This window comes from Monodelphis domestica, chromosome 6 (assembly GCF_027887165.1).
Source record: "Monodelphis domestica isolate mMonDom1 chromosome 6, mMonDom1.pri, whole genome shotgun sequence".
In the NCBI taxonomy this organism is placed as follows: Eukaryota; Metazoa; Chordata; class Mammalia; order Didelphimorphia; family Didelphidae; genus Monodelphis; species Monodelphis domestica.
In genome coordinates, this window is record NC_077232.1 from 232,948,886 (window position 1) to 232,976,784 (window position 27,899).

The following is a 27,899-nucleotide window of genomic DNA, read 5'->3' on the forward strand; positions in this document are numbered from 1 at the left end:
ATTTATTGGTCAGTGTCCATAACACACCAAAAATGAGAAATCACTATCATGGCTCTTGGTTCTAGTACTATTTTGCATTATTTTTTAGCTGTAAGTTGTATAGTAATTAATCTCTTTTACCCAGCTAGAGAGCTTCAACTATTCTCTATATTTTTTGCATTTCCTCAGTGCCTAACAGAATACTAAGAACAGAGCTGGCATTCAATAAATACCAGCTGAATGAATAGGAAAAAATTCTTCTTGGGCTCCAAATAAAATGTTGTCACTCAAAATCTAATTGTTTTCTCTTTGGGAACATACACTCCTAGTTAGAAAGCAACATATCCATCTGGATCTGTCTCTGCTTCTAACTTATTGGAAACACTCAATTCTAGTGAGTAGCTTTTAAGCAATTGCCAGACGAAGTTTTCACTGCTCCTAAAGTGACATAGCACAAACCAGAGAACTAGGGCTGCTTTTGGGTGCCTTTTGTTATTCCAGTGAAAGGATAGGAAGTAAAAAAAAGAAAAAAAGGAATAATCAGGCTGAAAAGAACATACTGCTTTTAGTTCAAATGAAGAAATTAATCAAAAGAGAGCTTTCTCCTCTAGGAAAAAAAAAAAACTTTCCCTCTAATTAGGATCACTGTTTTATATATACACATACATATATGTAGATATATGTATATACTCATGTGTACATATGCATGTATATGTATATATGTACAGGAGAAGTTACTTTTCTGGATTTAAATTTTCTTTTAGTGTTTAATGAAGTTACATTACAAATGTGAGAGAAACATCTCAAGAGCAATTGCTCCCTCTACTGGTCAAAATGACTATTTACTCTTGGCTTTACTAGCATGGCTGGACTCATACTGTTTAATAAATATTAACATTTTTAATATTCTTTAAGTTGAATCTTTTAACTTTTAAAATACATCATTAATTTATCCTGCTCTAATAGAGAGGGTAATATCACCTGCTCTTTCTTGAAAATGATTAAAAAATCAATTTTACTTGGGTAATAATAAGTCTTTATCTTCAAAACAAATTACGTTTTTCTTTACCCGTCCACTTTTGTGAAAGTCTTGTTCCAAGGGTTATGTAGCGCTTACTGCAAACTCTGCTTAGAAATACACTAAAGCATCCTTTTAAGTTCATACAGGTTTAACAGCTATGCTTCATTCCTCAATGCCACTGCCTTTAATGGCTTATTCTGAGTTTTAGTAGCAAGGCAATGATTCAAAAGCAGAAAAACTAGGAGGGAGCTTCATTGGTAATTATTTTAAAATTCCAAGGCTCTTTCTCTTTCCATATAGTGAGAAACTCAAGTATAATTAATTGCCTTTCCTTGCTATCCTGCTTCCACTAATCCCACAGCCCCTAAGATGTTCTTGTCCTTCTAGAGGAAAGGAAAACATCAAAAATGATGAAATGGAGGCAAATAAAAGCCTCCAGGTCTACAATAAAGACTAATGATTCAACAGATCATAAACCGGTGGAAGTACCTGGGTGTACATTACTGCTATTTCCCTTTATCATATTTCTGTTGACCTCACACTTGGCATGGAGCTTTTTACAGGCAAAGTAGGAGTTCAATAAATGAATGGAAAGGTCTTAAAACATTTAGTCACCACAAAGGCTATTTTTGAAAAGAATAACCTATGGGGAGTGAAAAGAATAACGTATGGGGAGCAGCTAGGTGGCATAATAAATAGAGCACCAGGCCAGGAGTCAGAAGGGCCTGGGTACAAATTTGCCTTGATACTTCCTAGCTTTGTGGCTCCAGGCAAGTCACTTAACTCCAACTGCCAAGCCCTTGCTGCTCTTCTGGATAAGAACTGATACTAAGATAGAAGGTAAACTTTTTTTAAAAAAGAAAAAAAATTGTTTTGAATGTTTCTGCTTCCTACAGGAAAATTTGTTGAGAAAGCACCATCAATTCTAACTTCCATGGAAAGACTTGACTTTTCTTTATAAGACATTTCAATGATCTGGACTTCATCTGAAATAGAAGAGGTTTCCAGCAGGAGGGATATGGGTTTGGAGATCAATTTTTATAAGCTGGAATGTACCTCTCAAAGGTCACCTTTTCCAATATCTCCTTCAATTCAGTGACTTGCCCAAGGATACACAACTAAGAAATAGCAGAGTAGGGACTAAATTAAAAGGTTTAACAAATTCATGATGGATACCAGGTTATCTTAAGAGCTCAAGGTAGATAAGTAAGGATCATCTGGTCATAAACCCTCACACTACCATAAATTTAAGAGATCAGATTTCAAGAATTTTAGAGAAAGGTTGGGGTAGATCAGTGGATGGAGAGTCTGTCTACACAGGGAAATTTAGGTAACCAAACTTTAAAAGAACAGAAACAAATGATGGAACCAAGGGCAGTTAATGTTGGGGTGGGGGGAGTGGGTTGGGGCAGGGAACCCAGTCCTGTGTCCTAGTACTAGGTTCTTGCTGGATTTTGCTCATTAACAATAAAGACAGATGAAAGTTTTTGGAGAAAGCTGGTTATGATGATGTTTGAGCCTCCTACTGCCTTTAACAGGTGGTTCACAGTTCTAGTATGCCAAAGGGAAGTCAGTCTTTTAAAACAAACTGGAATAACTGTCTGGAGAAATCAGGTATTACTTGGCTTTATTTGGCCCACTTCTCCCCAGGTTGGTGTATCCCTTAATTCCTTACTTTTCTAAATTCTAATGCAAAACCATCCCTTAAAAGTGTTCCATAAAAGAGAGTAACCATCTATCAAGGATACCTGTAGAAAGGATTCCTGAATTAAAAGAAAGGGTATTGGAAAAGATGCCAGGGCCTTTTACATGACTAAAACTATGAGTAAATAAATATTTAGTGTTTACTATAGCTAAATTTGTTTTAGATTAAACATGGTGTGCTGATATGAGACCATGAACAAGTAATGGAACCTCTCTGAGACAACTTGATTTGCACTCTGGCAGTTGTTTTTTGTGGCCCTACTTTCTTCATCCTTCATCATCTCACAGACGTCATTCCATATATTTCTGGATTCTTCCTATTCTTAAGTAATGATGATGCATGACATTCCATTACAATAACATGTCAGAAATTCTTTAGTTAATACCTAATAATTAGGTATGTATTTCATTTTCAGCCTCATCATTATGAATAATGGTGTAAATATGGATCCTTTCTCGCTGTCAAAATTTTGAGGCATATTTTTCATAATGAAAACTTTGGGTCGGACGTTATGAATAACTTCATAACTTTTCTTTCATAATTACAAACTATTTTTCAGAAATATCAAATGATCTCTATATATAGACAAGATGAGCTTGCCCATATCCTTACTACCCTTTAAAACATATTTTCCTATCATTTAAGAATTTGATAGCTTCATAATTATGGAGTTACCTTGAGGTTGCTTTAATTTACATTCTCTAATTATTAGAAACTTTAGACATTTTTTAAAAAATCCTTACCTTCTGTACTAGAATTGATACTAAATATGGTTACCAAAGGAGAAGAGCAGTAAGGGCTAGGCAACTGGAGTTAAGTGACTTGCCCAGAGTCATACAGTTAGGACGTGTCTGAAGTCAAATTTGAATCCAGGACCTCCCATCTCCAGGCCTGGCTATCTATTTACTGAGCCACCTACTGTCCCAACTTTGGACATTTTAAAAGTGGTTCCCTAGCTTACATTTTTTCTTTTAAAATGTATTTATTCAGGGGGCAGCTGGGTAGGTCAGTGGACCGAGAACCAGGCCTAGAGATAGGAGGTCCTAGGTTCAAATCTGACCTTAGACACTTCCTAGCTGTGTGACCTCGGGTAAATCATTTAACCCCCATTGCCTAGCTCTTATTGCTCCTCTGCCTTCAAGGTAAGGGTTTAAAAAAATTTTTTTTAATTTATTTATTCACATTCTTTGACTACTTGTTTAAACAGTTCTCATAAGTATGTCAGTTCCCTATAAATTGTTAGGTATGTAAAGTTAAGAAATTCCTCAGTTTTTAACTTTACTTCAGCTACATTTTACTTGTTTGAAAGCTTTTTTATTTCATGTAATCAAGGAGACATATATAATTTGCCTTTTATGAACATCACTTTCTCCAAAGAACTAAATAAAAGATGAGTACCACACAGAGGAAAATGGAAAAGTACAAAAATGGGTTGGTTTCATGGTAAGAGTGAGGAAGGGCTGCCACTATTCTTCTGGCTCCTTGGTGATGTCTGGGTAAAGCAAGAAAGTCCTTCCAATGACATGTCAGCAACTTGAGGGCAGGGATGACCTCAAAAATGAAACATATTTTTCTTTTTATATTCCTGTATCTAGCACTGTGCCTGGCATACAGAAGGCACTGAATAAATGTTTGACGACTGATTAAACTAAACCTGTTTTTCAGGCTGCTTTCTATTTTTTTCAGTAATCCTTAGAAAGATTCCTTGGCCATTTGTTTACTGGCCATTTGTTTCTAGCACACAGTTCCACTGACCTGCTTTTCTTTTCTTTTTTTGTTCAGTGCCAGATAGCTCTAATAAGGATTGCTTTGTGATATAGTTTGAGAACTGGTAATGGCAATCCCTTTTCCTCCCTACTTTTTTCTCATGATATCCTTTGATATTTTTTGCCTTTTATGCCTCCAAATGAACTTTATTATTATTTTGTCTAATTGTACAAATATATTCTTCTCTTGGTAATTTCACTGGTATTATGTAAATTTGTAGAGAAATGTGGGTATCATCTGTTTTATTTCATTCTTTTTATTTGTATCCTTAGTACCTAGTACATAGTCTTGGAACACAAAAGGCACTTAAATGCTTGCTGATCAAATTATTATCCCAACGCATGAACACTACATGTCTCTACCATTATTCCACTCTAATTTTATTTCTACCCCAAAATCCCAAGCCCAAAACTTTATATTTATAGGCAAGTCCTTCACATAGTCTATGAATCCTCTGATATTTAAAAATTTTGTCTTAAGAAGAGTTTCCCTACTTTCTAGGGTTTTTTAAAGTGATATACTAAAGTTTATTTTTGTGCAATCATTTTAAATCTTATCACTTACTTCAGGCTATTTGTCTCAATTAAAATTCTTATTTTTTTCTCTAGCTTATGCCAAGCATACTAAAACATCAGCAAAGGTATAATTTTTCATTTCTTTGTGAACTTCACCTATAAATCCTTTTTTGGAAAGAATCATAATGCTAGTGTAGCATTCTAGCATTGTGCCAAAAATAGTGGCACTAGCAAGGAACTTTACCTTACCATACATCAGGGCTTCTTGGTCGGATTAGTTTGTTTTCTGAAACCTTTTACTCACCTTCTTTCCTTCTATATTTTTAATGTATCTATTACAACATGACAAAGTGTTTTTTTCTTGTTGTTGTTGTTGTTGTTGTTTTTTAACCTGTCATGACATTCATCTGCTCAGAAGATGGCAGTGGCTCCCTACTCCCTACCAAGAAAAAGTCAAATCCCTCTACATGGCATTTGAGTTCTTCCTCCTCAAACCTAATACTATATAATCTTTCCAAATTTATCTCATATTACTACCTTTTGGATAAACCCTCTAGGTACCTCAGACAAACCCAACTTACCATGGAACCCCAGGATGTATAACTGGAAAAGACTCTAAAGTTTTCATTTTAAAGAGGGCAAAACTGAGTACCAGGAAGTTTAAATGGCTTGTCAAATATCACAGGAATCAAGTGGCAGAGTCAGAATATGAACCTAAATATTCTTTTATTTTCAACGGTAGGCTCAGCTACTGGACTGGTACTTTTAGTTTGATTTTGCTAGTGATTTGTTCTGCATAAGATACAACAAATCTATTAAAGTAATAGTCAATGTACCACTGGTAGGCTCCAGTCAAAAAAGCTACACAGTTGTTTACAACCTGCTATCATAATCTGAGGCTGAGCCCCAGCTACGGTAATAAAAGGTTCTGGAGTAAGTACTTTGAAGCCTTGGGCCACCTGTGCCACCAACTAGCTACATGGTCACGGATGAGTCACATCTCCTTTGTGCCTCGGGAAACCTTTAAAACTTTTCAATAATGTTGTCCAATGGATAAAACTGTCTTATTATTATCTATTTTTGTTTTCAGATAACTAAGCAAAAATCATAATTTACTTAAAAAATCATATTCTTTGAGTTCTTTAGTGAAAAGAACATACATTTGCATTTTTTTTTTAGTCTCTCAAAGGTCTAGGGTGACTTACCAAGTTCTCTCTCTCAATCCTTTGTTGCTCCTTCTGTCTGTTGAGAGCACTGTGGTACAACTTTGGCTGTGGAACAACAGGTTTCCTAGGAATGGTACTCTTAACTCTTGGTTTTTCAGCCTGTTTGGATAGTTCTTTTAACAACCTTTGATTTTCTCGATCGATCTGTCTTACCTCCTCCTTTGTAAAAGAGTAGTTTTTCTTGGGTAGTGGAGAGGGTCGATCAACATTAAATTTTTGTTGTTCTTTTTTGTCTAGTTGCAGAAAAGCTTTAAGAAATGAACAAAAAATCCTCAGATAAAAATCATAAAGTAAAAAAGTGATATCACTGAAGTTTCATAAAATCTATATGTATTTCTATATATTCTTTGCTCCTGATATTTAAAGATAGTTAGCTTATTTCCTTTTGAACTCTTTACTGATAACAGGATTATACATCTGAAGCATTTTAACTAGATACATAATATATACTTTCATAATTAACAAAGCCTGAGCTCACAATCTGCTTTCAATTCAATGCCTTTTCAAAATACACACTTTTCAATAAGCCTTCAACCAAGAATACTCTTCACTAGCAAGTTCTACTTATAATAAATAGATGGCAGATAAGTCATCTTAAGAGGAATTAAAAAATGTTTTTTGTCTGCTTCAGATGTTTTTATATTTAAAGTACTGTGTGTACAAATACCAGTTCCTGATGACCAGAAAACCTTTGTTTCCACTAATAGTTTTTAAAGTATTACTAGTTCTGCATTAAGTACTAAATACTTAATTTAGGAACTTAATATACTGGGGAAAGTTTTACTTCTCCATCTAGTCATAAAAGAGGAAAAGTGATCCAGGTACCAGGAGAAAATTTTGCTGAAAATATGCTAGAATAGCTTTGAAATCTTTGGGATCTTTAAGAACTGCTTTAAGAACTGTGGTTTGACTACCAAGGCAAAAATAACTCTGGGCTATCCTGAAGCAAACAAGCAGCTTGATATTTTACTTTACAAGCCCTACCATAAGTAAAATTTCAAAACATAAGCAGTATTCCAAATATACATTGTCTTTAAAAAACCAAAACATTCACTGCTAACTCAAAACAGAAATTTGAATGAGTTAACATTATCAAGTAAAATAAATCCTTTTTGGTCCTCATTTCTAAAATTTCTATTGATTTACTTAGCTAGTAGAATATAATTATAATTTTCTTGATAAGTTATTAAAAATTAAACACTCTTATAGAAAAGACACCAAAATAAATTTCTGTAACAATACATGAAATATTTTATAGATTAAGTTCTTTATGGAAATAAGTTTTTAATTTCTAGAAAATATCTGACACGTTAGCTTTTAAGAATCCAGAATAATAGCAGACAATAAATTTGAGGCACATTTGCAAAGCAGTATGTTAAATAATTAGGCTGATCATAACTCTTATGGATACAAAAGACACACAACAACTACGTAAAAATATAAGGTTACTGTAGAAAGAAAGGTACAAAGTGCTGCTGGAGCAAAGGTAAATTGTTGATTTGGGGAAGGAGAGGACATGGGTAGAGAAACTGGATCAGGGAAGGCTTTTCAAAGAAGATGATATTTAACCTGCTCTGCTCTAGAAATGACATGTAAGATTTTAACAGGCCAAGAAAGGGAAGAACATTCAAGGCTTAAAGAAGAGTGTAGAAATGCATAGAAATGGGAAGGTACAGTGAAAATAGAGGTGTATGGATAGATTTAAGGGGATCCATATTCTTGGACAGGAAAGCATCCCTCCAACACATCTTTATTTTCACTAACCTTTAAATGAAAAAGAACATTTCCTTCAAATATTTAAAAAACATTTTGAAAAATAGGTTCATAGGTTTCATCAGACTGCCAAAGGAGACCACCATACAGAGGTTAAGAATTCTTGTTCTAAAGGATCTACTAAGTAGAAGAGATCAATAAGAGATAAATATGAAAAAATGAAAAAAAAATATGAAAAAAAAATGAGAGTTGGAAAAGTAGAGTTATTTCAGATTATGGGCAGACTTGAATGCTAGTCCAAAGAGTTTCACTTGGTGGTAAATAGGTTAAAAAGGAAATTTTTGAGTTAAAGAAGAATATGACTAGATATCTATGCATCAAGATTAGTCAGGCAGGCAGTGCCATGATGAATGCATTACAGGGGGAAGAGAGTGGAGGCAGGAGGACTTTGGTATTAGGCTACTGGAACAGTAACCAAAGGGGAATAATCTAGCAAAGGAGCAATAGGAAAAATGGTAGAGACAAGAGATAGTACAGAGAAAGAATGCAAAGAATTTGATATTAGATTCATTATTAAGTTGAAAGAAAAAAAAAGCTTAAAGCAAAATTTCAAACATGGAAGACTAGGTCAATAGTGGCATCAAGGGGAAAACCAGAGACCTCTGAAGAAGCAGTTTTAAGGAAAAAAATAGTAGGTTTGTTTTTGGACATTTTGGATCTTGAAATGCCAATGGAACAGATAAGTAGAACTACTCTGCAAGCAATGAAAACTCATCTAAAATGTAGAGTTGAAAGCTAAAGTTTATTTTTTTTTTAAACCCTTACATCTGTTTAAAATCATATTAAGTATCACTTCCAATGCAGAAGGACAGTAAGGGTTAGGCAATTAGGGCTAACTGCTTTGGGCCAGGGTTATACAGCTAGGAAATGTCTGAGGCCACATTTGAACCCAGGACCTCCAGATCAGTAGTCTCTATCCACTGAGCCACCTAGCTGCCCCTTAAAGATAAGATTTGGGAAAGCTCATTCATATAAAGTTCATAATTGAACTTGGGGTAATGAATGAGAAAATGCTGAAGGAGAGAATTCAGAAATGAGGAGTTCTAAAGATATTTATTGTGTACATTTTAAGATTTACAATATACTTTTCAAAGTTCTATTTTATCTTCACAACAACCTATTTTGATTAAAGAGATATTTCAAGTACTTTTCAACATTTCACAATTTACAAAGAAATAAAGGTTCAGAGTACTTATGAAATATTTGAATTCACCAAGTTATTAAGTGGCAGTGCTGGAATGTGAATGTAGGTTAACTCTAAATATGGTGTCCTTTCCAATTCTCAATAGCTGCCTTCCATATTTCTAAGGAAAATAAACTCTTCTCTCTAGACTTATGTCTGGACTCTACCATGCAACAGCAGGTTCCTTAGCCCTTCAGTTCACTACATCCTTCTCACTCTGGAAGTACACTCTGCCCATATGGCCACTTCTTATTGGTTGGTTCTTCCCAAAACTAGTCATTTTAAGAAAAAAGCTCAGGTAAGTCATGTCTTCTCTGACTCTCAAGAACTTCCTTTCTACTCCTCCTTTTTCCTTCCTTTAAAGTACTGTCTAGCCCCCAATGGAATGAAAGCTTCTTGAGATTTGAAAGTGTCCTTATTTTTGCTTATATTTTTATTCTCAGTGCTTAAAAGAAATCCCAGTAATGCTTAACTTATGCTTTTTGACTGGATTTTTCATACTTACCATTTAATATGCTGGTCTTCTATCATCCTTTATATTTTTCAAAACACCAAATATACAGAATTTTATTTGATCTTTATCATATAACATACCAATTAAATGGCCAGTGCTATACCAAGATGGAAAGATTTAAAGTGTGGGCCAGAAATTGGTTTTTGTTAAAGGACTAGACTAAGTTTATAGAGGCTTATCTCCATGTTGAATTTAAGGGGATTTTTTTCCCCCCAAACTCATAAAAACCATGTAGTACACAGCAAACTTAGCATCCCTTTATAAGTAGAAGTGGAAGGTTAAGGGGAAAGGCAGTGATCTGAACTGCAGAACTTTTAAGTAATAAACTTATTTCACCTGAAATTAAAGTAAGTTTAGATCTAATTAAGAACATTCAACTATGCATTAAGCATCTAGATGGAGAAAACTGCCCTGAGAGTGAATTAGATGAAACAATTAGATAAAACATCTTAATCTAACCAGGAGATGTGATACCAAATAAATTGGAATACAAATAATACATAATTACATAGGATAATGCAAACAAAGTAGAAAGGAGAGAAGGGAAATCAAGAAAAGCTTCATGGAAAAATAGGAGATCTGAAATAAGCTTTAAAAGCTGTGAGCTGTCAAAGGATTTGTGTGAAAAAATGCTCCAAATCACATAATTAGAAAAATGAAAATTAAAGCAATCCTGAGGTTTCACCTCACACTCAACAGATTAGCAAAAGTGGTGGTGGGATGGGATGGAAGGAAAATAACAAATATTGGAGGATCGGCAGGAACATTATCTTTGACCCAGTGATATCTCTACTACATCTAAGTTGCAAAGAAATCAAAAGGGCAAAGGACTCATTTGTACAAAAATATTTACAACAGCTATTTTTAATGCAGGAAAAAAATGCAAATTAAAGGGATGCCCATCAACTAGATAATGGTTAAATATACTATGGTATATTAATATAATAGAATATTATTGTACTATAAGAAATGACAAAAAGAAGTTTCTGAGAAGAGGATTGTATAAAATGATGCAAGAGTACAATTGAGAAGAACCAGGAAAACTACACAATAGCAATAATATAATGCATAATTATTATAAAGGTTCTCTTTTTCTTTTTTTTCAATGTCAAGGTAAGAGAAGGAAAAGAAATATCAAAGAAACACTTTAAAATGCACAATAAAGAATAGAAGGAAGGCCAGAAGGAATTATAGAAAAGCAGGGCAGTTTTGAATGTTACAGCTGAATTCATTATGTACTTGAAAGAAAAATAAACTTCGCATAATAGATATGCAGTTTTACATAGAATCCTTTTCTTCTATCCTACCATCTATATGGAAGTGCTCATTTTATTTGGAACTTAAGTTCAGGATTAAAAAAAAAGAAAACAGAAAAAGATGGACAGGAATTCCATAGCTAGAGAGGGAAAATACTAGGAATAGAGAATGATATGGAAACAGGGAAGTTCAATTTGGCTGGAAATAAGGTAGACAGAAGAGTAGTATAAGATAAGGCTGGAAAAAGGGTGTCAAAAAGTCAGGCTCAAGCACATTAATTTTACTGAAAAAGCAAAGGGAAGACAATAAAAGGTTTTGAGAGAAAAAAAAAAAGAGGGGCATGACCATATCTCTACACTAGGAAAATCAGTCTGGCAGCAGTGTGTAATATGGATTATGGTAGAAGAAATGGTAGGCATAAAGACCACTGGAAGTGAGAGACTGGTACTGTAAGTATAAATGATAATAGAGAGGACAGTTACATAGTAGAGATACTGCATAAGTAGAAGGGGCAAGCCATATTAAGTGATTAGTGATGAGATATAAAGGAGAAGGGAAAGTCAAAGAAGACATCAAGGTTTAGAATGTAGAAGTCTAGGTGAGCACAAGTATAAGGAAAATACTGAGTTTGGTGTACCAGTTGGTACAACAGGTAGAGCTGTTATAAGCTCAAAACTGAGCAAAACATCTACACTGAAAGACAGCTGAAGGGAATAAGATTACCAAGGAAGAGTACAAAATAGGGTCAAGGACAGAAATTTGGGAAATATCATCTTGAGAGGATAGGAAGAGGCAACAGAGGAGACAGACAAAAGTGTCATTAAAGTAATGATCAGCCTTTCCTTAACTCTTCTCACAGCTATTTCTCAGAAACAGTGATATTACCTGCTCTCTTCTTAACCTATGTCTATAGGAACAACTGCTTATTTCTCTTCCAAATTTAAACAAAATTATAAAAAAATCTTGATATTTAAAATTATTATCACTTGAAAAGAGTGTAGAGGAATACTGTGAAATTGTAATATATACTCAAGTATTTCTGTCACAACCTGGCCTAATCCTGAATAGTCAATATTTTCTAGAAGAGTTATAATAGCTAATTCTGAATTCTAGCTAAAAGCTAAAAGCTAAAAGCTAGATTCCCAGATATAAGAAACAACCTGCCCTCTGGTTTATCATAGGTATATCCTTCTCATTGTTATTTCTTTCTGTTTTCATTTGTCTGCCCAACACAATATGGTGTGCCTTGATATTTAATACTTTTACTTGGAAAAGTGGCTAATAATGTGTCTCCTTTTTATACCAAGATCTGGACTCTACATATTTATGGACTCCATTACATTTTCAAAATGATCAAACAAATCAAATTGTTCCAACATATGAAATAAAGAAACTTTTTGTAATTTGGGGAAGATATTACTAAACATTTTAAAGTCAAAGATTTTTTTAAAATCTGGATCTAAGAGTTCATCAACTTGGGAAACTCCTGATGTAGACATTTCTTCCATTCAGCAGAAAGTTTCTTAAAGGGGACAGTCTTAGAGATATGTCTAAAGCTAGTAAGAGGTAAAGTACTTCCCCAGGCTTATAGGACAAGACTATCAAAGGTTGGTCTTAAATGAAGATCACAACTTGACCCACTTCTATCCACTGAACTAAATGCCAACATATTGACAAGTCTCTTAAATTCTAAAGCCAGGTCTTCTGATCAATGAAATAATTTAATTAATGAACAGAGTACACAATATTTTTTGGGTAGCAATATGGCTTAGATGTCTTAAAAAAGAACGACAACAAAAAAAACAACAAAAAACTCTTACCTTGTCTTAATATCAATTCTAAGACAGAAGGGCAAGAGCTAGGCAATCGAGGTCAAGTGACTTGCCCACAGTCACAAAGCTAAGATCTTAACCCAGGTTCTCCCAATTCCAGGCCTAGATCTCTATACAACGTGCTACCTAGCTGCCTCAGCTTAAATGCTTTTAATGAAAACCTAAAAACAAAGCTGTCAGAACATACTTTCAACATTTACAAATAATGTTGTCTGAGACAAATGTTTCAGTGACTAAACTGCGATTTTACCCATTCTTCCCACTATTAGGAATATACTCCTAAGAAGATCAAAAGCACACAAGTCCAATAAATACCTAAGAATCTCGCATAACAGAATGGTAAATGAGGAATTGAAAACAAAGAAATAATTTTAAGATTTCTATAATAATATCTTGCTGGTGACCACCTAATATTGAGTTTGTGGTACTTAGAAATCAATTTTTAAAAATCCAAATGTTCTAAACCTCTGGTTATATTTGAGACCTTTTAAAGAAATGTGCAATAGAAATGTCAGCCACAGAATCCAGACTTGGAGTCCTTCAGTAGAAAAGAGAAGAGAATGCAGTAAAAACACACTGAAGAATTAAAAGTTGTACTTATCTAGACTTGAGGGAAAAAAAAGATTATGCTAAACATCATCCCAAGCTTCAAGTGAAGGTGATCAGGAACCGGTGGTACAATTAAAAAAAAAAGTTAAACTGGGAGAATATGCTATGTAGAAATCCCACAGAAAACAAGTTTTGGACATAGTGAGTTTGCACAACTCATTGTCCAAAGGGAAACATGTAAGCAGTTGAAAGAAACAGAGGGAAAAATTTGAGGATTGGTCTGGTGACATTTTGGGGAAGTTAATTTGGCCCATAGGCTGAAGCCACAGAAAAATATCCTAGCAAGGATTAGTCCTGTTTTAGAGGTGGCAGAGCTGAGATTACAAAATAGGGGCCTCTGAAAGGGTAATTTCTGATGAAATTTAGTAGTTACAACTAAAATATGGGTCTTGAGCCTAAAATGATTCCTTTCCATTTTACTCCCTTCTTCCAATATTAAATTCCTGAAAGTCAAGGACAGGAGGAGGTAAACTGTCCTATGTGTCTGCTGGAAGAACAGACTAGTAGTCAAAGGGGTGGGAGTGGGGGGTGGGGGGTGAATGGCAGCTGGACAGCTCAGTGGATTGAGAGCCAGGCCTACAAACCGGGAGGTCCTAGGTTCAAATATGCCCTCAGACATTTCCCAGCTGTGTGACTCTGGGCAAGCCACTTAACCCCCATTAAACTCTTCTGCCTTGGAACCAATACACAGTATTGATTCCAAGATGGAAGGTGAGGGTTAAAAAAAAAAAAGCAGTGGGTTCTATTCCTGACCCTGTTACTACTAAATGAACTTAATTGGTACAAACACAGATCTTTAAATGAGATCTATGTAAAAAGACAAATTCAACATGTAGCAAAGCCATATGAAGGGAGGAGAGAAAGAAGGGTTGACTAGAACTATAGTCAAAACTAATTTGGTGCCTGGGAGACCTGAGGCAATGTAGTTGTCATCTTCAGGACTATTTCTTCATTTATAAAATAAGTGGGTTCAACTACAAGTTCTCTGAGGACCCTTTCAGCTCTCAAATTCTATAACATGCAACTCATTATGAATGGATAGAATTTAACACATAAGAACATAATATATTTCAGGTTTTAGCAAACATATTATTAAATCATGAGATATATAAAATCAAATGCACTTTATAGTCCAATTTTTATATAGCTTTCCCTGTCAATTTCTGAACCCTATGTAGTTTGCAGTTTCAAGGACCAGAAAATAAAACTGTTCCAAGTATTTCTCTGTGATCTGAATTTTTGAATATTTATTAATCTTAACTATAATTAAAAGAGGAAGCAAGGCAAAGGAGATAGAGCAATTTTAAGTGCTATATAGATGCTAATGATATCATTATAATCACATGAGAAAGCAGATAACTACAATTTACACAGTTCACTACAACATCTGAACTGGACCTTCAAGTTATATATACAGATACGTTACTGCATTTTTCACTGACTTCTTTAACTCATGCTAAGAATTTATCTCCATTCATAAATGAAAGCTTTGCTTAGTGTTTAAATATTCTAGTAACTGAAGTAATTAAAAAAATCAAATATAGTTTAAAAAAACTTCTTACTGAAATTCCAAATGGCAGATTAAGATTTCCTAATTTATTATACATATAATGAGTGATATATTAGAAAAATGATTACAAAAATTTTATTAACATGGATATGAGCTACTTTACCCTAATCAAAGAGATAAACTTGACTGAAGGCTGATTTAAATGGGCAATGGTCAAAGAAATTTCCATATAGCCTGCATATACATTTAAATAATGTGATCAAATTAGTTCTTTGCTCCCAAGTAAAATAAAATGTTCATTTTATACTCACAAAGCCTTACAAAAAAAGCTCAGTGAGGCAAGTGTTTTTTCCCTCTTATTAAGCTTGTGTTATCATGTAGTATCTGTTGAAGTTTTGATCTCCAAAGATAACTTCTTCAACTTCTAAGAACTTATTTGAATTAAGAATGCTGACTGAATAATCTATATTCTTTCTTTTCTAAACTAGCTTTAAAAAACTCTCAATTTTTGGACTTTGAGAGTCTCACCACCTTTCTGCTTTTTAAAAAACTACCTGTACTGGTAAATAAAGATTGACTACTTTCTAACATAACATTTCAGTTGAAGGGTGGAGTCAAGATGGCAGCTTAGAAGCAGCAAAAGTTGATTCTTCTGAGAAAACCCTTCCACACCAATCAAAAACAAAGCTCTTCAAGGGGCAGTGAAAAACCAAATCCAACAACAAGACAAAGCTGCAGAACCCTCCTGCTTGATTCAATTTAAAAAGTGTGCAGAAAAAAGGTTGAATTCTAGGATTTAAGGAAAAGAAAGAAGGAAGGTTCACAGTGCCCCTCCCCCACCTACTGTGCTGAGACTTGGGCAGTCAGTGGACTCTCAGGGCTAGGGCTTCAACCCAGACAGAGTGCCTTACTATCACAACTACATGAAGCTCAGGGCTCTGACAGCAGCTGGCAAGGAGGTAGCTGGAGGAGAGAAGCAAAGGCAGACTGGTTACAGCCTTCAGCCACCACACCTCCATTTTAGGCCACTACCTCTAAAAGTTTTGGCCTGAGGGCACATTCAGCTCTGCATTATTTTACTTAGTCCAGTTTATCAACAGTGCAGAGAAGAAGCCTCCAGAGGCCAGAAAAGCTCAATCTCACAGAGCTAATAAACAACCAAAAGAGCAAGTATACAAAATAGACAGAAAGTAAACTCACCAAGACAGAACCACAGGTCTCTCCTACTAGATGCAACCTGAAAGGTATGCAGATAAAGTCAAATTCTTGGGTATGAGAGAAAAGATCCAACACCCCTACCCCACCTACTGCCCTGAGACCAGAGGTAGGAATCCAGCTGACTGGGATCCCAGGGCAAAAGTTGCAACCACAATGGAGTACCTTGGTACCACCATGAGAAGCTCAGGACTCTGACTGGGCAGCTTGCAGGGTGGCGGCTGACAGAAAGAAGTAGGGAGGACCAAAGGTAACTACCTTCAGCCTCTGCTGGCAGTTGGGGAAAATCTGGCCTCAAGGCACATTAAAACAACAGGTCAGCTCCATCAGCCTAATCTAGTTAGAAGTCCCTTCAAGGCAAAAAAAGCCCAAATTCATAAATTCAGCAAATAAGGAGGGGAAAAGAAGGAAAAAATATGGGGAAACAACAGAGAAAGACAAAAAGAAATTACACTCAGTTTCTATCCAAGTAATGAACAATGGAGAACAGGAATTGGAACAGAGTATAACCAAGGAACACCAAGCAAAAACTCAGAAAGTCCAGCTAATTGGACTCAGGCTTTGGAAGAACTCAAAACACAATTCAAAAAAACAATTAAAAGGGGTTGAAGATAATTGGGGAAAGAACTTAAAAAGCAAAATGGATCATCTGGAAACAAAGGCACATGAACTAAAACAAGAAAACAGTTTCTTAAAAGCCAGAATTGACTAGTTTGAAAACAAAGCAAAAAAAAAGAAAAAGAAAAAGTAAAAGTAAAAGATAAAGATAAAAACAAAGACCTACAAAGAAAAATAGATTTAAAAAAAGGAGTATCAAAAAAGTCAGGGATGAAATTTAGTCTTTAAAATTTAGAATTGAACAATTAGAAGCGAATGACTTCACAAGGCAGCAAGAATCTATAAAACAAAATCAAAAGAATGAAAAAGTTGAGGAAAATATAAAATTCCTCATTGATAAAACAGACCTGGGAAATAGATCCAGGAAAGACAATTTGAGAATTATTGGACTACCTCAACATCATGACCAAAGAAAATGCCTGCACATCATTCTACAGAAAATTATATAAGAAAACTGCCCTGATATTCTTGAATAAGAGGGTAAAGTAGCTATTGAAAGAATCCACAGATCATCTCCTGCATTAAATCCCCAATTGATTTATATTCCTATATGAAAAGATGACATTGGTAACTCTTAAAAATTGTTATTATCATCAAGGTAGCTAGTTATACTTAGAGGCTATAGTGACAAACTGTATAGGATGATATGTCAAAAAAATTATAAGAAACTAGGGGTAAAAAAAGAATAATACTAAGAGAAATGGGAAAAGAGATAAAATCGGGTAAATGTATATTTCATAAAGAAGTACACAAGGGAAGGGGAGGAAGACCAATACAATGGCAGGGAGGAAGAGGTTGGCAATAGCTAATCCTTAAATCTTAGGCTCACTGGAATTGGCCCAGAGAGGGAAGTCGGATCCATTGGGGCAAAACATTGTATTGTGCCCTATGGAGAAGATGAAGAGTAATAAAAAGGTTAGTGGGGAGGGGAGGAATAAAAGGGAGGGAGAGGTGGGGCGGTCATTTAAAAGGTACTGTAGTAAGAGGGGAATAATAAGAAGGGAGGGGGTGGAAAGGGGAGTAACATTAGGAAAGGGGGAGACTGACTAAAAGTGAAAAGTTGGAGGGGAGGGTAAGAGGGATAAGAGAAAAGGCACAATCAAAGGAGGAAGTCAAAATGGAGGGAAATACATAGACAGTAATCATAACTTTGAAGGTGAATGGGATAAACTCACCCATAAAATGGAAGTGGGTAGCAGAATGGATGAAAAACCAGAATCCTATCATATGTTGTCCACAAGAAACACACTTGAGGCAGGCAGACATACACAGGGTAAAGGTAAGAGGGTGGAGCAGAATTTACTGGGCTGCAACTGAGACAAAGAAGGCAGGACTAGCAATTATGATCTCAGACAAAGCTACAGCAAAAATACATCTGATTAAAAGAGATAAGGTGGGTAATCACATTTTCATGAAAAGCAGTATAAATAATGAAGAAATATCAGTACTCAACATATATGCACCAAATGGCATAAGCATTCAGATTCTTAAAGGAGAAATTAAAGGAACTTAAGGAGTAAAATACAGTAAAACCATTCTAGTGGGGAACCTCAACCTTCCCCTATCAGAACTAGATAAATCAAACCAAAAAAAAAAGAAGGAAAGTGAATGAAATGTTAGAAAAATTAAAGCTAATAGATATCTAGAGAAAAATAAATAAGGATAAAAAGGAATATACCTTCTTTTCAGCAGCACAAGGCATTTATACAAAGATTGACCGTGAACTGGGGCAAAAAATATTACAAACAAATGTAGGAAAGCAGAAATAATAAATGCAATTTTTCAGATAATAATGTGATAAAAATCATAATATAAGGGCTCATGGAGAGGCAAATTTAAAATTAACTGAAAACTAAATAATCTAATTCTTCAGAACTGGTGGGTCAAAGAACAAATCAAAGAAACAATTGCTGATTTCATTGAAGAGAATGGCAATGAGGAAACAATATATCAAAATCTATGGGATATAGCCAAAGAAGTACTCAGGGGAAAATTTATATCCCTAAGTGCATAAATCAACAAATCAGAGAGGAAAGAGGTCAATGAATTGGGCATGCAACTTAAAAAAAAAAAACTAGAAAGAGAACAAATTTGAAATGTCCAGGCAAAAACAAAATTGGAAATCCTAAAAAATCAAAGGAGAAATTAATAAAACTGAAAGTAAAAGAACTATTGAACTAATAAATAAGACTAGGAGCTGGTACTTTGAAAAAACAAAACAGATAAAGTACTGGTTAATCTAATTTTAAAAAAGGAAGAAAATCAAATTAACAGTATCAAAGATGAAAAGTGTGACCTCACCTCTGGTGAAGAGAAAATTAAGGTAATTATTAAGAATTATTTGGCACAATTATATGACAATCTAAGTTAAATGGGTACATATTTTAAAAATACAAATTGTGTAGTTTAACAAAAAAGGAAATAGAATACTTAAACAATCCCATCTCAGAAAAAGAAATTGAAGAAGTCATCCAGGAACTCCCTAAGAAAAAATCTCCAGGATTTACAAGTGAATTTTATCAAACATTTAAAGAGCTAATTCCAATACTATACAAACTATTTGACAAAATAAGAAAAGAAGAAGTTTTACCAAATTTCTTTATGACACAAATATGGTACTGATTCCAAAGCTACAGACCAATCTCCTTAATGAACATAGATGCAAAAATAGTTATCACAAGGATTATTCACTCTGACCAGGTGGGATTTATACCAGGAATGCAAGGATGGTTCAATATTAGGAGCATCATCCATATAACTGATCATATCAATAACCAAACCAACAGAAATCACATATCTCAACAAATGCAGAAAAAGACTTTGACAAAATACAACACCCATTCCTATTGAAAACACTAGAAAGTATAGGAATAGAAGGGCCATTCCTAAAAATAATACACAGTATATATTTCAAACCATCAGCAAGCATCATCTGCAATGGGGATAAGTTAGAAGCCTTCCCAATAAGATCAGGAAAGAAGCAAAGATGCCCATTATCACCTCTATTATTCAACATTGTACTAGAAACACTAGTGGTAGCAATTAGAGAAGAAAAAGAAATTGAAGGGGTTAAAGTAGGCAATGGGAAGACTAAACTATCGCTCTTGGTAGAAGAAATGATGGTCTACTTTAAGAATCCTAGAGAATCAACTAAAAAGCTAGTGATAAATAATCAACAATTTTGGTAGAGTTGCAGGGTACATAATAAACCCACATAAACCATCAGCATTTCTATGTATTTCCAACATAATTCAACAGCAGGAGTTAGGAGAAACTCTATTTAAAATCACTCTAGACAATATAAAACATTTAGCAATCTATTTGCCAAGACAAACACAGGAATTATATGAACACAACTATAAAACACTTTCCACACAATTAAAACTAGATCTAAATAACTGAAAAAACATTAATTGCCCATGGGTAGGATGAGCTAATATAATAATAACAATCCTACCCAAATTAATTTACTTATTCAGTGGCATATGTATCAAACTACCAAGAAACTTTTTTACTGAATTAGAAAAAAATTATAACAAAGTTCATCTGGAGGAACAAAAGATCAAGAATATCAAGGGAAATAATGAAAAATAATGTGAAGGATGGGGGCCTAGCAGTACCAGATCTTAAAAGTGTAGGATAAAGCAGTGATCATCAAAACAATATGGTACTGGTTAAGAGAGAGAAGGGTAGATCAATGGAATAGACTTGGGGTAAATGACCTCAGTAGACAGTTAAGATAAACCCAAAGATCCTAGCTTTTGGGACAAGAACCCAGTATTTGACAAAAACTTCTGGGAAAATTGGAAAACAGTATGGGAGAGCCTAGGTTTAGATCAACATCTCACACCCTATACCAACATAAAGTCGGAAGAGTAAATGACTTAAATATAAAAAAGGAAATTATAAGTAAATTAGGTGAATACAGAATAGTATACCTGTCAGATCTATGGGGAAAAAAAAGAATTTAAGACATAGCACGAAATAGAAAATATTACAAAATGTTAAATGAATAATTTTGATCACATTAAATTAAAAGTTTTTTTCAAACAAAATCAATGTAACCAAAATTAGAAGGGAAGTAACAAATAGGGGAAAAATTTTTTGTAACAAAAACCTCTGACAAAGGTCTAATTTCTCAAATTTATAAGGAGCTAAATCAATTGTACAAAATATCAAGCCATTCCCCAATTGAGAAATGGGCAAGGGACATGAATAGGCAAGTTTTCAGAAAAAGAAGTCAAAACTATCAGTAAGCACATGAAAAAGTGTTCTAAATCTCTCATAATTAGAGAAATGCAAATCAAAACAACTCTGAAGTACCATCTCACACGTAGCAGATTGGCCAATATGGCAGCAAAAAAAAGTGATAAATGTTAGAGGGGATGTGGCAAAATTGGGAGACTAATACACTGCTGGTAGAGTTGCGAATTGATCCAACCATTCTGGAAGACAATTTGGAATTATTCCCAAATGGCTTTAAAAGTATGTCTACCCTTTCATTCAGCAATACCACTGCTGGGTTTGTACCCCAAAGAGATAATAAGGAAAAATACACATACAAAAATATAGCTGCCATCTTTGTAGTGGCAAAAAATTGGAAAATGGGGGGGGGTGTCTATTGACTGGGGAATGGTTGAACAGATTGTGGTATCTGATGGTAATGAAATACTATTATGCTGAAAGGAATAATAAAGTGGAGGATTTCTATGTGAACTGGAAAGACCTCCAGGAATTGATACAAAGCAAAAGGAGCAGAACCAGGACAACATTGTACACAGAGATTGAATTGATACAACAGACTTTTCTATTAGTAGCAATGTCAAGGACAATCCAGAGGAATTTATGAGAAAGAAAGCTATCCACATCTAGAGAAAGAACTATGGGAACAGAAACACAGAAGAAAAACAACTACTTGATCACTTGGTTCAATGGGGATATAATTGGGGATGTAGACTCTAAATGATCACTCTATTGCCAATAGTAATAATATGGAGATAGGTCTTGATCAATGATATATATAAAACCTAGTGGAACTGCTCACTGGCTATGGAAAGGAGGGTGGGAGGATGGGAGGAAAAAAGCATGAAGCATGTAACCATGGAGAAATATTCTAAATTAACTAATTAATTTTAAAGAAAACATTTCAATTGAAAGAACAAATTTTCCCCCCAAATCAAAGATTTGGCATACTAAAGAAAATCCTTGGACTTTTAACTTATAACATACACATGTCCTAAATCGACTTGATTTTTTAAATTTTTAATTCATGCTAAATAGCTTTTCTTGTATCTATGTGTGCTCTGATACTGTCTCAAAATTGCCACTTTTTTTCTCTTACAGTTGTACAATATAGTGCAAAGGATAGTAATCAAACTATTAAGTATACAGATCCAGATCTAATCCTCATTCTGTCCTTCATTTGCCATGTGACTCTGGGCAAGTTTAATAACTTCTCTTGAATCTTAGTTTCTGCCAATGAAGAATTTGAAATTGATAGTTTTTGAGGTCACATCCAGTTCTAAGTTTTTAGGAGTCCATATTTGTTTTCCTTTATCTCACTATCCAGTTTAACTACAAAATTATAATTCACAAAGATCATGTCTGTTCATTTGTAGTGCAAAGTGCTTAAAACAGAACCATGAATATGCAGCAACCTAACAACTTCAGAGCCATCATATTCCAAAATACCTTTTTATTCCATTATGAATTTGAGATGGGAAAAATAGGTGTAATATAAATTTTAACACTAAAATGCAAACATTTTAAAAATTAATACAAAGTTGATCACAAGACATTTAAGTGTAAACATTTAATTAAATTTCAATCTAAAACACAAAATTAAATTTATTACTCCTCTAAATCTTTTTTCTTAAAGAAAAATTACCTTTCAAAAGCTGATTTAGGTCCAGCGTATCGTGTAAGACTTTTTGTTTATATCTGTTGTCCAAGTTGGATTCTAATGAGAGTGACTTAGAGTTGAGATTGGCTCCATTTTTTTCTTTCCTTACTCTGGCTGATTTCAGATATTTTGAATTATACTTTGAGTCTCCAAAACTTCCATATACTTCTTGGCTCACATTTTCTTGCCTTTTAACTTTTGTTTTCTGATCATTTGATGCAGCCAGTTCAAAAGACTGAATAGGGCTGATGTCTGGAGTTGATAAAGGGGTTACATCAGTCACAGTATCTTCAGATTCCTCAGTGAATTCACCAAGTTTTGGTTTAGACCTTTTGGATGATGATTCTGTTAACTTTTCTGATTTGCACTTTTGTTTTGGTGACAGCAGAGCTAAACTAGGTGACTTCTTCTTTGAATGAATTGAATCAGAGAGACAGATATCAGACTCTGTAGCTGAACAATCTGTATCTGTACTTGTAGAAGAAGAGGAAGATGAAGAGGAGGAGGAGGAAGAAGATGAAGAGGAGGAAGAAGAACTGATTTTGTTATATTTTTTACTTGTGCACTTTTTAAAATTATTAGATGGTTTAGCTGACTTGGGTCGGATATGATGATGTCTTTTCCCATCATCACTACTCTCTTCTCCATCTGTATAGTAATTATCTTCACCTTCTCTTACTATTTTAGGGATTCTGGTTGGGATGGTTAAATGTATTTTTCCACCTGATGAAGTACTACTTATGCTCTTCAATCCTGAATTTGATAAGGATGATTTTCCAGTCTGTACAGTATAGTTTTCTAAGGAGTGATCTTCTGAAGTTATTTTCTCTTTCCTTTCATTTCTCTTCTCAATAAGATGATCTTCCTTTTTAATTATACCCAATTTAAAACCTAAATTTTCTTCATCTGCTTCTCTTTTTCCATATTTGTCAAACTGTTTGTCAGCTGCTGAAAAAGTGCTTCCACATTTCTTTTCTTCTCCATCAAAATCACTATCAAAGAACGAATGGTCTACTTCACCATCTGATATATCTCCATACTGGTCCATAATAGCAAAAATATTCCTGAAAAAATGAAAAGTGTTACAATCAGAACAAAGCAATTTTCAGTTATAGTAGCTCCATAAAGCCACCATATCCACAGGTAATTTTCTATATTGTTAATGCTATGCTTAAATGGGTAGGCCCTCCTAAATAATCTTTTTTTCCCAATCTGTTGTTTAATATATGCATAGAAAAGCTGGTAATTCTTTTAAAACAATTTGGCTAAGTGTACAAGATAGTAAGTCTACTAGTTTTAAAATAATTAAGGTATATAAATATAGAGGAGGGAATCTAAATCTACAATTTGTGATTATTTAACATGGTAAATTACCACTCTAGACATATTGCTGACAATATCCAAGTGATTTCCTATTAGTAAATCCAGGGAAATAGTAAGTCTTTCAGGCAACAAGGGCAATGCATTGCAATAAAAAAGCACAAGTACCTTTTTGTCAGAGGAAATCTGATTGTCATATGAATTTCACAGACTGGCTTCAACTTAGCTTTTCAGACTTATTTCAGATTATTTTTCCAGCCATCTCCAACTTCTAGGCCTTTGCACAGCCAATGCTGAAAATGTTCATTCAATTCAAGATGCTTGGCAGCTAGGAGGCACCAGAGTGCACAGAGCGCTGTACCTGGAGTCAGGAAGACCTGAGATCTGATCTGATCTCAAAATACTGTGGGATGGGGACCCGGACCCTGGGCATCACTTATTCAGTCTGCCTCAGTTTCTTCAACAATAAAAAGGGGATAATAATAGCACCTACCTCCCAAGATTGTTTGTGAGGATTAAATGAGATAATATTTGTAAAAAGTGGTTAGCACAGTGCCTGGCTATATAACCATATAGACTAAATATATAAACATCTGTATCTATCTATATATATACACATATATAAAACCATTATAGAATTTTTTTTCCCTCTTCCTCTACTCCCTTCCCTAGCTCAGTTCAAGGCTCAGCTAAAGAACCATGTATTGCCCTGAAAGTTCTGCCTAATCTTCCAGTTATCAATTCTCTTCCTCCCCAAATTACTTTGTATTTGTTTCATTTGTTTTACATTTTATTATTTGTATACATAGTGCAATAGAATGTAAGGACATTGAGAATAGAGACTGTTTTCATTCTAGTTTTTCTAATCCCATCACCTACCCCAATGTCTGCCATATATCTAATAAATGAAAAAAAAAAACAACTGAAATGAATAAACTTAGCAAGGAGAAATAAAATTAGTCTATAAACATGATAATCTTGATAATGCCAAAATTATGTTCTATCTAATTCCCCACAAAATCCTTAAATTGGCCATCAATTTCTTTGGGGGAGAAAAATGATGAGGTTATGTGAGCAGATTTTTAAAAAATAAAGGTTCCTGCTCTCCAAACAAACCTTTCATATGCCATGGCTAAATAATACATTTCATGAAAATGTAAGGTGATTTCTCTTGAAAGCAATTTACCTTATTAAAAGCCAGGGTTTTACTTTAAATTCTCCTACCAGGCACCTTCTAAAGTGGACAACTACAGGCTAATAGTGTTAACCCAAACAGTAATGCCAAGGAAGAGGACCTATGAGTACTGCTATTTTTTCCTCACTCCAGAAGTTACTGATGTACTATATATAGTTCAGGAATACCACTGTGGTTTTTGCACTTTTCTATGAGTATCTTCATTTTTAAAAGTGAACTGTGAAAAGGCATGTATAAAAAAGACCATAGATCTAAAGCAGGAAGGGACTCAAGAAGCCAGTCCAAACTACTGAGAAAAATGAAGCCGAGGCAGGGTAAGTGACTTGTCCAAGGTCAAATAAGTAATAAGTGGCAAAGTCAGCATTCAAACCCAGGTTTCTCCAACTTCAGTGTCAGTGATCTTTCCCCTGTACCAAAATATATGAAAAGTTATCATGCTATTTTCAAACATGATAAGGCACTGGTACAAAAAGGAAAAATCTAATCTCTTACTAAAGGGAAAATAACGCCTAACTTAAAAGCTGCTTTGCCCCTACAGGCAGTTATGGAATGATAGAAATCCAACAATTATAACAAAACAATTTTTTAAAATGCAAAACCGTATTTCAAATTTTACTGATAGAATTTAGGATGATGAACCTTGTAAAGAGGCAGGTGATAAAGCTGATAGTTGATTTGAGACCTCCTCTGTGTGACCCTGGGGCAAGTCTAACCTCCAAACTCTCAGTGCCAAAGGCAACTTGCAGGTTTTAAGTTGAAGAGAAGGCGTCAATCTTGCATTAATAATAATAATAATAATAATAATAATTACCCTTCATAGTTTTGATTTTTGAAAAATAAGTAAAGTAAAATATCTTGAGAATACTAAAAATAATGATAGGGAACAAAGAGAATAGATAAAGAGAATGATAGTAATGTAATTATAAGAGGAATGAAGTTTAAAATTAATAATAAGGCAACAAAAGAAAATAGACTAATTTCAGGCAAACTATTTTTGAAAAATTTATATTAAACACCATACAAAATTTCCTTAATAGTGGTCACTCATTTCTCAAATTAATTTGTAATGATACAATGGCTATTTCAACGTTAACTTAAATGTTGTAAGCAATCTCATTATGTATTATATAGAAACAATGTTTTAAAAATAGTAATACTTGACACAATTAGAATTAGAAGGGGACTTCGAGATCATCTTATCCAGTTCCATCTTAGATCCTACTTGTTATGCAACCTTGAGCAAGTCTAGTGGCAGAGCTCAAGAGTAAATTTGTGGATTACACAAAGCTAGGTAAGATAGCTAAGTTGTTTGAAAATATCAGTCTTTTAAAATTATGGATATATTTCACTTTAACACCATCTTCATTTCCAAATATATCCTTCTTCCTATCCAGAAAGCCATCTCACATAACAGAAAAAAAAGGAAGAAAAATTAGCTCAACAAAACTAATCAAAGAGTTTGACAAGTATATTTAATGTTCCATACCCATGTCTACCACTTCCATAAAAGGAGAGAATTTCATTTTCCCATCTTTTCTTTAGGGCCAACATTGGTATTTTAAAATGCAACATCTATTAAGCATGTACTGTGTAAAAGACTTTCAAGCCATCAGATACAAAGATGAAAATAGGTGGTCCCTGTCTCAAGTGTAACTGAGGTAAGTTAAGTAAGATAAGAGAGATAAAATGTTAACTGTTATACTTAGGTTAAAAAATTAATTGCACTGATTCTGGCTGGGGCTAAACTTGGCTTACCAGCAACAATTCATGTGGAACAAGCTCAACAAGAACAAACAGACCTTGCCAACCTCCACCCTCTCTACTTCCAAAAAAATCCCCCAACCTCCTACTGCATTCAAAGAAGGGTCTGAAATGGGAATAACAGTATTTGTACTATTTACTGGACAACATTATTATTAGCATCAAATGACTTAAAGGATGTAAAGCCTTACATCACACATTATTACTGTAATAAGGGGAAATAATTCCAATGCACATAAATGAAATACTGTTCAGTTTTGAGCATTATTTTAAGGATAAATTCAAAACATTAGAAATTGGGGATGCACAGTCTCGTGAAAAGCAGCTAAGATGGAATATGGCAGCTGACTTCAAATACCTGAACAGCAGCCATACAAAGTACAGCTATGGATTAAAGGGAGAAGTTATGGAGAAGCAGATTTCCATTCAATGCTTGGAAGATCAATCATGTAAAAATTAGAATGGAGTGTCTGATAATTTCATTGGGTTTAGAAATAGCACAGGGACCTAAGAGATCATTTAGTCCATATTCCTCATCTTATTAATAAAGAATGATGAGACCCCAAAGATGCTAAATAACTAGCCAAATGCCACAAAAGTATAGGTAGTAGATAATGTGGGCATTAGAACACAGGTCTTCTGTCTTTAGTTCCAGGACTTTTCCATACTATCAATATTGCCAAGAATGATTTAGCAAGAATGGTATAGAATTGGTTCCTGAAATAAGTGCAGGACTAAAATGACCCTTAAGATTCCTTCCAACACTAAGATTTTATGAACTGCAATTAGGATCTTATTTAGTAAATCAAACATTTATGGTTGTAGAAACAACTTTTAGGATTTGCCATCATACAATTCAATCTATATTTACTATGAAAAAGGTAGTGAGATTCAACTGAATATTTGTATTAGAGATGGAAGCAGATATATTTGGGTTCAATACCTATAAAAGAGAATGATTCAGCTCACATATCATCAAGTATCACTGGAAGGAGAA

The 27,899-nt window shown here is 34.3% G+C and overlaps 1 protein-coding gene across 6 annotated transcripts in view; it reads right to left on the reverse strand.

The window, feature by feature from the left end:
• Positions 1-27,899, reverse strand: part of CFAP97 (cilia and flagella associated protein 97) — an 89,831-nt gene that overhangs the window by 18,331 nt on the left and 43,601 nt on the right. For 5 of the 6 annotated variants that reach the window (XR_008912973.1, XM_007496052.3, XM_007496049.3 and 2 more), the window contains 2 exons: positions 22,612-23,690; positions 6,193-6,461 (listed from right to left, as the gene is read on the reverse strand). Coding sequence is in view for 5 of the 6 variants with exons in the window: in XM_007496052.3 (XP_007496114.1) it covers positions 6,193-6,461; positions 22,612-23,690 (1,348 nt within the window). In the remaining variant the exon portion in view is untranslated. Of the gene's footprint in view, positions 1-6,192; positions 6,462-22,611; positions 23,691-24,114; positions 27,865-27,899 lie in introns of those variants that run through there. The other variant, XM_007496051.3, reaches the window with a different exon arrangement.